The sequence below is a fragment of the Pelophylax lessonae genome (genome assembly GCF_965119305.1).
Source record: "Pelophylax lessonae genome assembly, chromosome: 2".
Classification (NCBI taxonomy): domain Eukaryota; kingdom Metazoa; phylum Chordata; class Amphibia; order Anura; family Ranidae; genus Pelophylax; species Pelophylax lessonae.
The window spans coordinates 662,779,128-662,794,267 of NC_138769.1; the positions used below are offsets into that span (position 1 = coordinate 662,779,128).

At 43.9% G+C, this 15,140-nt stretch overlaps 1 protein-coding gene across 2 annotated transcripts in view; it reads right to left on the bottom strand.

Annotated features, from left to right (window-relative positions):
* LOC309546388 (aquaporin-2-like) overlaps positions 1-15,140 on the bottom strand; it is a 56,605-nt gene that overhangs the window by 20,176 nt on the left and 21,289 nt on the right. The window contains exons 2-3 of one of the 2 annotated variants that reach the window (XM_082246045.1): positions 11,799-11,963; positions 24-104 (exon numbers count right to left, since the gene is read on the bottom strand). In XM_082246045.1, coding sequence (XP_082102171.1) covers positions 24-104; positions 11,799-11,963 — 246 coding nt within the window. The remainder of the gene's footprint in view (positions 1-23; positions 105-11,798; positions 11,964-15,140) is intronic. The other variant, XM_082246046.1, reaches the window with a different exon arrangement.

A 15,140-nucleotide genomic window follows, 5' to 3' on the forward strand; every position in this document is an offset into this window, starting at 1 on the left:
CGGAGGGGAGGAATTTTTCTCACCCAGTGGGCAGTAAAGTTTCCTGTTATAACTGCAGGTGCAAAAGATCTTGCTGGATTCATGGAGCAGCCGGTGTAATGGATCTAAAACAGAAGACAGTTTATTACAAGAAAGAGACATTATCATCTAATTTCATATTATAAACATATTATTCAAGATCCTAGGGACTAGAAAGCTGCCCAGGTAAACCTACCTGTAGATACTGACCTGAGCCTTATCTACGACTAGAAAGCCTGCCCAGAACCTGCTTTTCAAAATGACTGTGCTCTCACAACAACGTGACCCTTACCTGTTCTTACCTGCAATCAAGACCTGTCATTGCTTCTGTCATGTAAGAAAATATATGTAAGAAAATATATGGTAAGTAACTTGCAGTCACTTGTAACATTATAGGGGACTGGGGCAGACAGAGAACAAGGATCCAAATGACCTAATTTGCTAAAAGAAAAATGTAAAAAAAATTGCTGACATTTTGCTGTCAGCAGGGAATCCCTCTGACAGCAGATTAGTCATGGTTATTGGGGACGCAGTAAGTGGCAGCTCCTTAAAGAGGTTGTAAATGTCAAAAAAAAAACATTTTAAATAAAACCCTGACAGACAAAGGCATAATGAGCTAGTATGCATCGCATACTAGCTCATTATGAAATACTTACCTTAGAACGAATGCGCACGGGAGCCGCCGTTTACAGCACAGGGCTCTGAAGGAATGGGCGGCCGTTATTCAGAGCGTATGCCCCAGTGATGTCACTGGCTGCATGCAAAGTAAATACCTCCTAAACGGTACATGTTTAGGAGATATTTATAGTCCCTTTAGGTAAGCCTTATCATAGGCTTGCCTATAGGTACAAGTTACAGAGGAAGCTTTGCTTCCTCTTTAACAACCAGTTATTCATTAAATCCCACTGACAGCAGATAAGCTGCGGTTGTTAAGGACGCAGCAGGTGCCGTCTCCTTAACAACCAGCTATTCACTGGAATCCTGTTGACAGCAGATGAAGCATGGTTGTTATGGATGCAGCAGGTGCAAGCTCCTTAACCTCCCTGGCGGTATGATTATTTCCGATTTTAGGTGCTTATTTTGAATGTAATTCTTAAGGATGAGCAGCCCAAACCAACTAGTTACATATGATTTTTTTTTACTGTGCGCTCTTCTTTATAACATCTCGGGTATGATAAAGTTTGAAACACAAAATCATAAATTATAATATAATAAATAACTATAAATAATAACAAATAATCATATAATAATACTTTTTATTCAATAAATTATAGTAAATAACGTAATCAAAAACCCCGGCCTTTTTTTTTTGGCCAAACCAGGATGCAATACTAGTAGTCATATTGCTTCAGTTAATGTCCCAGGTATGGAAAATTTTAAAACAGGGTACAGCACAAAGTCCAATCAGGACAGTAGTACCGCGTTTCTTTTCGGATTTTCCTTCCAGTGTCGTCACGTTTGGAACAGCAAACCACACACATCCTTGTGGGTGCAGGCTTCTTTTCTGTTGGTGGAATGTGGTCCATAAAGGGATGACCAGTCAGTCGTTCGGGGTTCACAACACCAGCAGCACGGCGTCCGGATCTACTTACAGCTGTTGGTGTTTGGTGCCTGAGAAATATCAGTTCAGCAACTTTACAAACAAAGTCCACATGAACCACAGGCCTGTCACTCTTTTGTTTTTTTTAGTAGAATAAATGTGTTCCACAAACACTGTTCAAGGAGATGCCTGAAGATTTTTTTGTAATATTTTTTTTGTTGTTTCCGCATTGCCAGATAAAAAGTCATGGCCTGGTCAGCTATGTCCACACCTCCCATGGTGTTGTTGTAATCCATCACCAGTTGTGGTTTCATTACATCTTTTCCACCTTTTGTGTGTACCATGACAGTAGAGGTGTTGTGGATGGTACTCATTAGGCACACATCTTTTTTGTCGCGCCATCTCAGTGCCATCATTTTGCCTTTCTGCCAGGCAACTATTTCTCCTGCCTTGAGCTTTTTGTTGGCAAAGGTTGGCGGCATGTCACGCCGGTCAGCTCTAACGGTCCCATACGCATCCGTCTTGTTTTGAAGAAGGAACTCATAGAGTTCTGGAGACGTGTAAAGATTGTCTGTTACACAGTACCCCTGATTCAGCAATGGCTCAATCAACTTAAGAATCAAAGCGGTTGCCGTTCCATAACTGCTGAATCTTTCATTGAATTTGGTTCCTTTCCCGGTGTATAGGACCGAATTCCATATGTAACCAGAGCTGGATTCACATAGCATGAATGACTTTATGCTAAAGCGTGCTCTGTTTTGACGCAATATACTGTATCCAGCTGAGTCTTCCTTTATAGGCCATTAGACTTTAGTCGATACAAATGTCTCTATCTGGCACATAGGACTGCTGGAAAGTTTGCTGGAATAATTTGATAAACGTCCCAAATCTTGGAGCTGGATGAGAAGTCTCGTCAAATCCATCATTATTTGCAAAGTGCAAATATTTCATAATGAGCGAAAATTTGTATTCCGACATGACCGTGCCAAAAAAAGGAGTGGCCAGGATTTGTTGGTGGTCCAATACCACTTCTTCAGGGGTTTCCCCACCACTCCCTGCAGAATAATTAGGCCCAGAAACTTCCAGATGTCCACTTTGGTCACTGCTTCCCACATTCTGCTCCTTGAAAACCGCCGATGTGCTGCAGCTTGTTGCTCCTGGTACGATTCATTTCCATAACAATCTTTTCAATAACCTCATCGGTCAAAAAGAGTTGGAGGTATGCCAAGGAGTTGTCATCCTCAACATCCACTTTGATACCAGGTGCTCCAGTAAACGGGAACCTTGGGGGTGCTACGTGCTCCGTACCGCAGTAAATCGAGCACCAAGTCCACACATCGCTGGGCACAGTTGCAGGATCATCGCTAAAATCGCTTTCTGCGTCCGATGACGAACTTCCCCACGAATCGCTATCACTCCATTCTGCAAGTGATTCTGTATCGATGTCGCTATTTTCCAGCAGGTCATATACCGCTTTTGAGGTGGCGGCGCGCTTTTTTAATGCCATGGTCGCTCTGCAGTTTCCAGACACAAAGTACAGGAAAAACGCAGGAAGGGCACTGGAGAAAGCACTGGGGGGCAAGCTATGGTCAATTTATTTTATTTTAGTAATGTATTCCAATATATCAGTGTGTTTGTGTTTTTAACTTTTTGAATTTGCCGCCGGTTCCACCCCCCTGCGAGCATCACGTCGCAGGAGACGGAAGCCGGGTCACAGAGCATCAGGCGGAAGATCTGGCCGCCGTACACTGCCGGGATACATCGCTGGATCAGGGGGACAAGGTGAGTACCCTCTCTTTCAGGATCCAGCGATCCTCCCTGGCAGTACCCCAAGTGTGGCTCGGGGTTACCGCTAATGGCACTGAAATTTAACCCCAAGCCACACTCGGGAATACCGCCAGGGAGGTTTATGGGTAACTACACATTTGTGGGGGGAAAAAAGGCAAATAATGAAAAAATGATATAGTGTACACAATTGCGACAAGACATATTGTAATTATATGTTATTAAAAATGACCTTTCCTTTTTAATCTGCAGCTGTTGTACTTTTCTGAAAATTCAATGCAATATGGCTACCTGGAGGTTTTCTGTACACAGAATGTATACTGACCACACCCCAGAAACATAATGTCCTGCTTGTGTGATTGGCTCACTGATTTTTCCAGAAGTCTGCACTAAGATACAAGTCAGATTTCAGGCATCCCCTGCAACACAAATGTCATTTTTGGTGAGCTACTCCCAAAAGGAACACGTCTAAAGGGATGCAGACCCTGCAGCTTTCCTCATTAGTGCCCTGCAGGTGAACAGCTGATTGATAATTATGAAACCACTCCCATTAGACTTACTCAGCACAAGGGAACAACCAGCGATTTCTTCATAATAACAAAAGGTAGGAATCTGCAGCAAGGTTTGTTAAAATCCTTAGAATGTACATAGACCACCCAGAAGCAAATTTTTTTTTTTTTAACAAGTGTGGAGTTACGCTTTAACAACCAGCTATGTACAGCTATAGGATGCTGGCGAGTGCGGACTCCTTGACAACCAGGTATTCACTGGTTATTAATGATGCTGGCTCCTTAACAACCAACTATTCAGTGGTTGTTAAGGACGCTGGTGAGTGGCAGCTGCTTAACAACTAGCGGAAATTTCACACATTACCTAAATTTTGCATGCCTGGACCACTACTTTTTTAACGCATTTATTTATTTCCTTTAGTGAATTTTTTATGTGTTTTTTTTACTAAGCAGTCCTTGCTTTTTGAAGTAAATACTGGGAAAGTAATAGTAAATTGACATTTTTAGTATCACGTGGGATTTTTTGGGAAAATGTGTCACGTGACCAAAATACCTCATGCAATATGCTTTTAGTGATTTGAGCCTATTGCCTTGGAAGACGGGGGGTTGTTTCAGGGTGGACTTATTTATGATATGCACATTATTATTCACACTTCTATTTGGTTGTAGCAAATTATGATTAGTACAGTTCCAGTGTATCACTTGTGATAGTTTTCGTTTGATGGTTTTGACACTTTATACACTGTGTATTTATTTGGCTTGAGAACACTAGGAGCACTTCTGGATGGTATAATAACCACAGCCTTCACTGGGAGCACGCTTGTTTTTGGATTTATCGACTTTTGATTTGTTTCATATATGGAAGTGATGTATGGCAACAAAAGTGAGTATACCCCTAAGTCAAAATGTCCAAATTGGGCCCAAAGTGTCAATATTTTGTGTGGTCGCCATTATTTTCCAGCACTGACTTGACCCTCTTGGGCATGGAGTTCACCATAGCTTCACAAGTTGCCCCTGGAGTCCTCTTCCGCTCGTCCATGATGACATTATGGAGCTGGTGGATGTTAGAGACCTTGCGCTCCTCCACCTTCCGTTTAAGGATTTCCCACAGATGCTCAATAGGGTTTAGGTCTGGAGAGATGCCTGGCCAGTCCATTATCTTCACCCTCAGCTTCTTTAGCAAGGCAGTGGTCATCTTGGAGGTGTGTTTGGGGTCATTATTATGTTGGAAAACTGCCCTTCGGCCCAGTCTCCGAAGGGAGGGGATCATGCTCTGATTCAGTATGTCACAGTACATGTTGGCATTCATGGTTCCCTCAATGAACTGTAGCTCCCCAATGCCAGCAGCACTCATGCAGCCCCAGATCATGACACTCCCACCACCATGCTTGACTGTAGGCAAGACACACTTGTCTTTGTACTCCTCACCTGGTTGCCACCACACACGCTTGAGACCATTTGGACCAAGTTTATTTTGGTCTCATTAAACCACAGGACATGGTTCCAGTAATTCATGTCCTTAGTCTGCTTGTCTTCAGAAAACTGTTTGCAGGCTTTCTTGTGCATCATCTTTAGAAAAGGCTTCCTTCTGGGACGACAGCAATGCAGACCAACTTGATGCAGTGTGCGGCGTATGGTCTGAGCACTGACAGGCTGATCCTCTGCCCCTTCAACTTCTGCAGAAATACTGGCAGCACCCATACGTCTATTTTCCAAAGACAACCTCTAAATATAATGCTGAGAATGTGCAAAACTTCTTTGTTCGACCACGGCGAGGCCTGTTCTGATTGGAACCTGTCCTGTTAAACCGCTGTATGGTCTTGGCCATCGTGCTGCAGCTCAGTTTCAGGGTCTTGGAAATCTTCTTATAGCCTAGGCCATCTTTATGTATCTTTCTGAGAGATTTCCCCACAGGAAGTGATGGACACTGGGGTCTTCCCGAAAAGGAACACACACAAAAACAAAAGTGCATTTTTAATAGCATGAAAAGTTTGAACTTCTGACTTTTTTTTTTTTTTGCTGCTGTCTGTACATTCCTTTCCTGGCGGCAACTACTCCTCTCAATTTCTGTACTGGTGTCACAGGGACAGGAAGGGAAGGAAAATGTGCCCGGTGGGTCCACAGTCAGAAATACACATATGGCAGATGTTGTTTCCTTGCTCTTTCCAAAACTGAGAACGGAATTTTGGATGAAGTTAGGCTTTAATAGTTTGTATATGAATACAGAGCAGTGAGGGAGAAGCTGATTGGTTGCGATGGACAATAAGAAGATTTCTTTACATCTTTATTTTCTCAGTACTACTGTCTTTAAAAAGATTCTCCTTGACTCGTAAATGAAACCTAATTGTATCTGTGAAGGTTATTGCTTAGTGTGATTGTTATTGTTGGTGTAGCTATAAATTATGTTTTGTGAATATATAATATGCTAAAGTGTGTGCTTATCTATGTGTATAGCTAAAGTATAAGCAATAATATACCCACTGCCATAAACTGAATGGTCTTTTTTCATCATTATTAAGAGATGTATTTCATAGTTGTACGCTATCAAAGCATCCTGGCAGCTGAGTAAAAGTACGTTCTTGGAAGATTTCTTACAGAAGTAGAAAGGAGGATTCCTGCTTCTACCAATAGACATCATATATTGTATCTGCAATGGTAGAATGATAACAGAGAAAATGAGCTCATGGAAGAACGGGTGCTGCTTGTGATAATCAGGCAGTCCTGGGGAGTAGTACTGGTCATAGATGACTTTTTTTTTTTTTTCGACCAGCCAGCGGGTTAATCAAAAAAGAAACCAAATGGATTCCCACATCCACGCAAGTAAGGTGGATGGAGGAATCCTCCCCACTATGCCATTGTATTCTGACAGCAGGGACTCCTCTGAAGTCCATTGGCTGCAGCTGTTGATCAAGAAAAACTGTCCAACAAACCTGTTAAATAAAGGACTGTAAAAAAAAAACCCTACACTGGCTACAACTATTACAGGTATTACCCATATAAAGTTACCAGAATACAATATTTTTCACGATAGTGGTTATCATGGTATTAAAAATATGCACTGTTACTGTACAAATGACACTGGCAGGGAAGGGGTTAACATCAGGGGCGATCAAAGGGTTAAATGCGTCCTTAGGGGGTGCTTTCTAACTGTGTGGGGGATGGGCTTGCTGGATGAACACAGAGGCCTGTGTTCCTAAATAGGAGGAAGACAGGATCCCTGTGTTCATCACTGACAGAACAGCGGTCTACCTTGTTTACATCGGCAGACCGTCATTCTGTCTCCATGGGGAGCGACCGCGGGTGCCTGGCAGACATCGTGTCTGCCGAATCCGCTGATTGGCACCCCCTGTGGCCACTCGGCGCGTGCGTGCCCCCACTTGCTGTCTCTCCAAGTGACTTAAAGGTACGTCGTTTTACAGGACAGAGTTGACCTGCCGCCATATAAGTGCGGCGACTGGTTGGCAAGTCGTTAATTAGCAGCCTCCCGTGAAGCGTGTACATGTGACAGGTGGGACAGTCTCTTGCAGTGAGAGAGTTGTTGTTGGCACTCTCTCTCTGGGTGGTCCATCTCCCAAAGTAATGGGAGCAGATTGGTGCCAAAGAGGTTCCCGACTTGTGCACAGGTAGTGAAGAGAAAGAGTTAACATAGTGCACATATGGAGTCCACGCTAGGTGCTCAGTGGAACCCCATCCCTTTACTGGTAGTGAAGTACCGGAGATACGCTGGACCGAGGCAGAGGGCATAGGCTCAGCATCCCTCCTAAATGCAACAGAGACAGCATGGTGTACAGTACATTGACACGGGTACGTTAACTAGAAGGCAGTTCATTGCTCAAGTGTACACGGCACAAGTAAAGGTACCTGTGGAAGGCAGTGACCCGTCTCAGATGCCTAGCAACCCTCAGCATAGCCAGAAGAACCCATCCCGGGGTAGGCTCCCTATATGACCCACACTTGGCTCCCAAAGCATGGAGGAAGTGTCATCCGTCTACCCTACAAGCAGCTCCTGTGGAGGTAGCACTACTTAAAAATGAGGGAAAAAGGGAACGCCTGTTTTAAGACTCCCCTTCCCTATGGGACTGTGACAGTTAGGAAGTTTCAGGGCTCCCCTGAGTGAGTGAGGGGGTCAGGGGTTTCTGGTCCCCCTTTCTCTTCAGGGGATACTTGGGGTGTTTTAAGTTTCAAGGCTCCCCCACTCACATGAAAGGATATGTGAGGAGCCTTCTAGAAGAGGTACCTGATTGGTGGGGTGAATGCTCTAGGGGGGGTCACATGACCTCCTGGAAAATTCTGGAACAATTTGGGGGGGCTATATAAAGGGGGTTCTGACCCCAAGAGCTCACTTGCCACAGAAGGAATCTCTGTGGTGCTCCCATCCCTCCAATCCCAAATGTCATGGCCTGTTGTTATGTGGTTGGGTCACCTTTTTTGTTAAAGGGGAACTTTGTTTTATAACATTTTCCAGCTTGAGTTTTATGACTAAGCTGGTATGTTAACCAATTCCTGACCACCCGCCGCCTTTTTACTGTCGCAGGGTGGCTCTCCTGCGCAAACCGACGTAGACCTACGTCGGTCGCGTGCGGGAAGCTAGGGGGCAAGATCATTACGCCAGCTACGCACTCCCGCCCCCACTCAGCAGCGGTGAAGCCGATGCACAGGTCAGGCGCTCTGACTACTGCCTGAAACCCGCGATTGCTCCCCGCTGAGAGAGAAGGATGGGCAGCTGTTGTAAGCACAGCCGACCATTCTCCCTGGAATGATCATAGAGCCCATGTGATCCTTCTATATAGGATCGCATGTCTCTATGGTCATTTCAAAAGCCACGCCCCCCCCACAGTTAGAATCACTCCCCTAGGCTTACATTTAACCCACTGATCACCCACAGGGTTAACCCCTTCCCTGCCAATATTATTACAGTAACCGCGCAATCTTTAGTTAAAGTAATGCAGTTGCAAATCACAAAATATGGCCTGATCATTAGGGGGTAAAACCTTCCGGAGCTGAAGTGGGTAATATATGTTGTGCCTTCACTGGGAAACTCTGAAGACAGGAAGGAGTAGGGAAAAGTTTTATTTTCATAGTAAAATTTTCGATTACCAAAGGAATTTTCCATTAGCTTAGTGAATTTGGTAACAGTTCACTTTGCAAAGAATACCCAATCATATGTAAGGGAAATAAAAAAATAACAGCATTTTTGCATGCACATGACTGGATGATGAAAGTCAACAGAGCTTCACCTCCTGTATGCTGGTCTTTGGCTGACTTCATTGGCTGGCGAAAGATGACGTCTTTACAGCGCATGCGTAGGAGAATGTCATTCCGACGCATAAAGTCCACCCCAGACGCTGTAAGGTGAACTGCACATGCACAGATCAGTTTACAGTGCCGAAGACAGGGAGCGGACAGGTAGGGGCATTTTATTGCAGAACAGACGGCGCATGTCTCTTCTGCAATAAAAGCCTGCCTTCTCACTATTTGCTACAGCCAACCTTCAGTTCTTCTTTAATAGAAAATTCCCTTGCAATAGGAACAGTCTGTTTGCCTTTTGTAAATCAACTCCAACATCTCTGGATCTGCTGATCATTTTTCTGTGCAGTGTTCATTCACAGTAACCATTGATTATGTTTTGTTCATCCTATGCTGGAATCACCCCTGAATTTCACAGGTTTACTTAAATGATTTCTAATTTTACCCTATCTACCTGCAATATACTGGGAAACCTTTATTTGGATGAAATATCAATACATATGTACATTCTTTCCTCCTGTCATTATTTCAAAGCTGCTCTAGATCACCCTAGACTCCTAAAATTCTTCAGGGGAGCGCCCTCTACTGTCTGCATAAGTGTCCTTGCAAAGTTTTTGTTAGTAAGTAGAAATTCCCTTTAACAGGATATTTAAACCCCAAAACAAAAATAAATAAATATTGCAGCTTACCAGTCCATAGACGTGGTGGCTGCATTCGATTTATTTTCCAGACTTTCATTCCTTTAGTTCTACTTAGTGATTAACACACTATCAGTCCTAGAATGTTGCCCACGCATTGCACTGTATCTAATGCCCCATACACACGTGCAGATTATCTGCAGACTTTTGTCTGCAGACTTACCAAAACCATATAATATGAGGTCAAATCTAAACACTTTCAATTTGTATGCAATCCGGCAGGCCCTTGCACTACATAGAAAAGGTAAGTCTGCAGACAAAAGTCTGCAGATAATCTGCACGTGTGTATGGGGCATAAGAAGAAGCAGAATCGTTACCCTGGGCTGTTGTAATCATTTAGACTACAAACACCTGGGGGGGTATTTTTTCCAGACTAAATACCTTTTCTGCAAGTACTGAAAATACCTGTTGATCTTTCCAAAATGTTAGTGTCCTTTTCACTTCTTGTGTACTGATCTTAAATAGAGAAAAAAAAATGTTAAAGCGGTGTTCTGCCCCCTCTCCAAAAATTAAAAGTCAGCAGCTACATATACTGTAGCTGCTGACTTTTAATATTATGACACTTAGCTGTCCTGGAGTCCAGTGATGTCGGCACCGCAGCCGATGTTTCCATTGGCTGTCGGGTGCTGCTGCCGCCATTGCCGGTAAGGGAACCCGGCAGTGAAGCTGCACTGCGCTGTCTTACTGGCCTAAAAGCAGAGGAAGGAGGAGGGTGGAGGAGGGGGCCGATCTTCTGTTCTGACGTACCTCGCAGCGGGACAGATAAGCAGAAGTTCCACTTTTGAGTGGAACTCCGCTTTAATAGCTTTTCCAGCTATCTTCTGCCAACCACTAACCCTAGTCTCTATGTAATGGATTTGAGGAAAGTGGGAGGTGTTTGTAGTTCAAATTAGGAGAGCAGCCTGGGGTAATAATACTGCCCCCTACATAGATACAGTGCGGTGCGTGAGCATTGCCTCTGTAGGACAGGAAGTGTGTTATTCGCTTGATAAAAAAAAAGGTAAAAACAATTGGAAAAAGGCCTGAAAAAAGAAGGACTAATGCATCCACCACATCTAAGGACTGATAAGCCGCAATATATTTTTTAGTTTTTGGGTTTAGATATGCTTGAGGCTGGGTTCACACCAGTGCAAATTGGATGCAGGTTTCCCCGCATCCAAATCACATGACAGGAGAGTGTTCCTGCTCCTCAATTGAGTCGGTTCACACATCTCCGTGAAGCGGATTGCACAGGGGTCCTGTGCATCTTTTGCTTCGTTTCAGGTCCGAATTCAGGCAAAAATTCAGACCTGATTTGCACCTGAAATGGAGAACAGGGACGCACTGGACTCCCTGCTCCCCCCAGTCAAGTTCCTCCACCCTTTGTGCACTGGTGCGCAGTCATGCTGGAACAGGAAGGAGTCATCCCCAAACTGTTCCCACAAAGTTGGGAGCATGAAATTGTTCAAAATGTCTTGTTAGGCTGACGCCTTAAGTAATCCCTTCACTGAAACTAAAGGGGCCAAGCCCAACCCCTAAAAAAAGAACTCCACACCATAATCCCCCCTCCACCAAATTGTTCAGACCAGTGCACAAAGCAGAGTCCATAAGGACATGGATGAGTGAGTTTGGGGTGGAGGAACCTGACTGGCCTGCACAGAGTCCTGACCTGAACTGGATAGAACATCTTTGGGATGAATTAGAGCGAGCCAGGCCTTGTCGTCCAACATCAGTTCCTGACCTAACAAATGCGCTTCTGGAAGAATTGTCAAACATTCCTATAGACACACTCCTAAACCTTGTGGACAGCCTTCCCAGAAGAGTTGAAGCTGTTATAGTTGCAAAGGGTGGGCCAACTCAATATTGAACCCTACGAACTAAGACTGGGATGATATTAAAGTTCATGCACGTGTAAAGGCAGGTGTCCCAATACTTTTGACAATATACTGTATGATAAAAACAAAAGAAATACATAATATCCCATTGCTTTCACAACTAGTAAGAAACATATCTAATTCTTACTCCAAGTAGGTGTCCAAAAGCCACAGAAAAACCAATAGACAGAGCTGGAGATCCCATATTATCTGTCCTTCGATCATCGGTGGAGGCAAATATACATAGAACCAGCTGAAGAGTTAGCAATAGCTCAATGGTAAAAGCCTTTCCAGCATCCGTGTTATTAAATAACTAAAAAAGAAGACAAAAAACACACCATTTTTATGCATATTTTATTTACCTGAGTAATACTACACTAATATGTGATCACAAACAATCCACAGTTAATGAAAGCATTTATGAACTTTGTGCTAGGAACAGAATTCAACATTAAGGCCCCATGCACACAGGGCGTCAGAAAAAACGAGCTGCAGAGCCACTTCTAACGCCTGGAAAAAGCAGCTGTAAAAATGTGCTTTTAGTAGCTTTTTGCATTGGCGTTATTGCACGTTTGGCCACGTTGGCTTTTAGCAGCGTTTTTTTCTGCCTCCATTCAAAATCAATGGTTGCCTAGGCACTGTCTTTGATACGGCTTTCAGCCTATTGATTTGAATGGAAGTTGCATCATAAGTCGGATTATAATGATCCGACTTGTGGTGCGACTTGCACTCTGAGGATCTTGAGGGGGAACTCCAAGCCAAAATAGGAAAAAAAAACGGTGTGGGGGTCCCCCCAGGTTCCAAACCAGGCCCTTCGGGTCTGGTATGGATTTTGAGGGGAGCCCCACGAAAAAAATGGCATGGGCCCCCCCCCCAAACCCCATACCAGACCCTTATCTGAGCATGCAGCCCGGCAGGTCAGGAAAGGGGAGGGGACGAGCGAGCAGCCCCCCCGGACCATACCATACCAGGCCACACGCCCTCAACAAGCGGGGTTGGGTGCTTTGGGGCAAGGAGAGGAGACACTGGAGACCCTGGGGCTGCAGTATTGTGAGTACAGGGACTCGTGTCAAGGGGCCTGACCTGAGGAGGGCACCTCTGCTAGTAGGACAGTCAGGGGACGGGTGTTAGCAGAGGAAGAGAGAAAGGATACTAGGGAGAGTATCCTGAAGAGAATTAGTGTTCACCAATTTGTTTTGGGAATAAAAGACTTAGGCCCCTTTCACACAGGGGGACCGTCCAGATCCACCTGTCAGTTTTTTTGGCGGGTCTGAACAGTCACCCCATGCATCTCTATGAGGCATCGGATGTCAGCGGAGACATGTCCGCTGACCTCCGATCCGTCAAATCTGGACGGATGGAAACCCTATTTTCCATCCGTCCAGCGGATCGGATCGGATGAGAACGGACCGACGGACGGTTCCCATCCGATTCCCCCATAGAGATGCATGGGGACCTGACAGCTGTGTCTCCGCACACAGCACAGAGACACAGCTGTCATCCTCCTGCTCAGCGGAGGATCAGCAGATCGATCCCCCGCTGAGAAAAACTGAGTTTGTCCGAAAGAGCCCTTAAGTTACATTCATCCAAGTGGCAGGATGAATCAACAGCATGGATGTTTCACACCTATAGAGAAGCAGAGGAGATAGAAGTCCTCAATCACTGTGAATATTTAAATTTGGAGCATCCCACTATTTCCTTCTCCTACCCCCACTGCTACAGAGTGAATATTCAGCAGTTCCTATGGGGGGGGGGGGGGGGGGGCAGTGCTACAGTAGGAATTAGTAAACTGCATTTTTTTTTTAATTTCTTTGGTTTTAGGTTTAATACCACTTTAATGAAGAGTAAGGTGAAAGTGGGATAACTTTCCTTTTAGCCTGTTTGTATAAGATTTTGGTTGTTACCCTTCTGAGAATACTCTCAGTACAAAATGAAGATAAATGTATCTTTTTGTTTTAATGAAATGTACTTTAGCTAGCACTCCCCTATGAACTTGACGAGATGCAAAGAGCAGAGCAGCCGCTAATGCCAAACACAAGCAGCTTTACTTAAATCAAAATCAATGTCCAGAAGGTTAGTTCATGTTTTAGAAATTGGTTGTTTCATGTTTTTTTTTCTGCCTTCAACATTACAGTGTGTTCCCCTTGGCTATCAGCCTGATTCATTTGTGAATATAAAGAATTCAGAAGTGAGCTGAGCTGATTCAGTGAAAGTTTCTTAAAGTAATTCCCAAACACAAGGCCAAAATTCAAGAAAGTGGCATGCATGTGTTGAAGTCTCTTCAGCCTCATAAATCATGTGCTCCATAATTGATCCTCCACCGGCTGAATTGATTGCTCACCTTGTTAGTGGACCCATAAACTAGTACAGGTCAATCAAGCATATTACAATCACATCAATGATGCAACGATCCTCCGGCTTATGTCATCAGCTTGGATTATATTTAGATGTAACAGCCTCAAATGGCTCCATTCCCAAAAGGTACTCCATGTATAGGGAAAGAAATAAACAGCCACATATAGAATAGAATGTTCCTTTGATATTAAGACACTTGCCAATCTTCATTAAACTACTCACATTTATTAGTGAAAAAACCCAGCATGTACAAATGACTGTATAGGCTCTAACATAAGGACTCACGATCCGGTCTGATTGTGGCGTCACACGGCTCTGCCTCCACACGTTACAGAACTACCCATGTGGCTTCGTCAGGAAGTGAGATTGTAACATGCTTGATTGACCTGTATTAGTTTATGGGTGCACTAAAAAGGTTAGTGAGCAATTCAGTTGGTGGAGGAGCACTTGATTTATGAGGGTGAAGAGCCTTCAACATATGCACATTACCTTATTTTGAGTTTCTGGACTTAAATTTAGGAATTATCTATCCATTGCTGGACTCTTTTTTTTATTTTTTAGCCATATATACTGCACTTATTCCCATGGGACTGCACACTTATTCATGGTTGTCACTTTATGTTGGTATTTTGTGTTTATTTAAGTCTTTGTTTCTAGGGGGTTATTTAATTGCTACAGCAGCGCAAACACATAGGGGGAGATTTACTAAAACTAGAGCACTCAGAATCTGGTGCAGATGTGCATGGTAGCCAATCAGCTTCTAACTTCAGCTTGTTCAGTTAGGCTTTGGCAATGAAACCTGGAAGATGATGGTTTTCTATGCAGAGCTGAACCAGATTTTGCATGTGCACGTTTTAGTAAATAAACCCCATATTATTTTTATTTAGCACTTTTTACTGTGCAAAATGTGGGAACACAATCAGTGTTTGCAGCAGCTTATTTTACATTTTTTTGGCTAAGAAGTGAAGGTTATAACCCCTGTCAGATTTCTTTTATCATCATTTGCATCTCATTGCGGAGATTTTCCTTCATTTCCTGCCCCAAAGCCAAACAGGAAGTGAGAGGAAATCCCCTGCAAATAAAGGAATCCCTTTGGGACCCCAGGTCACCAGCACTAGTGTCCTCATAGGAAAAT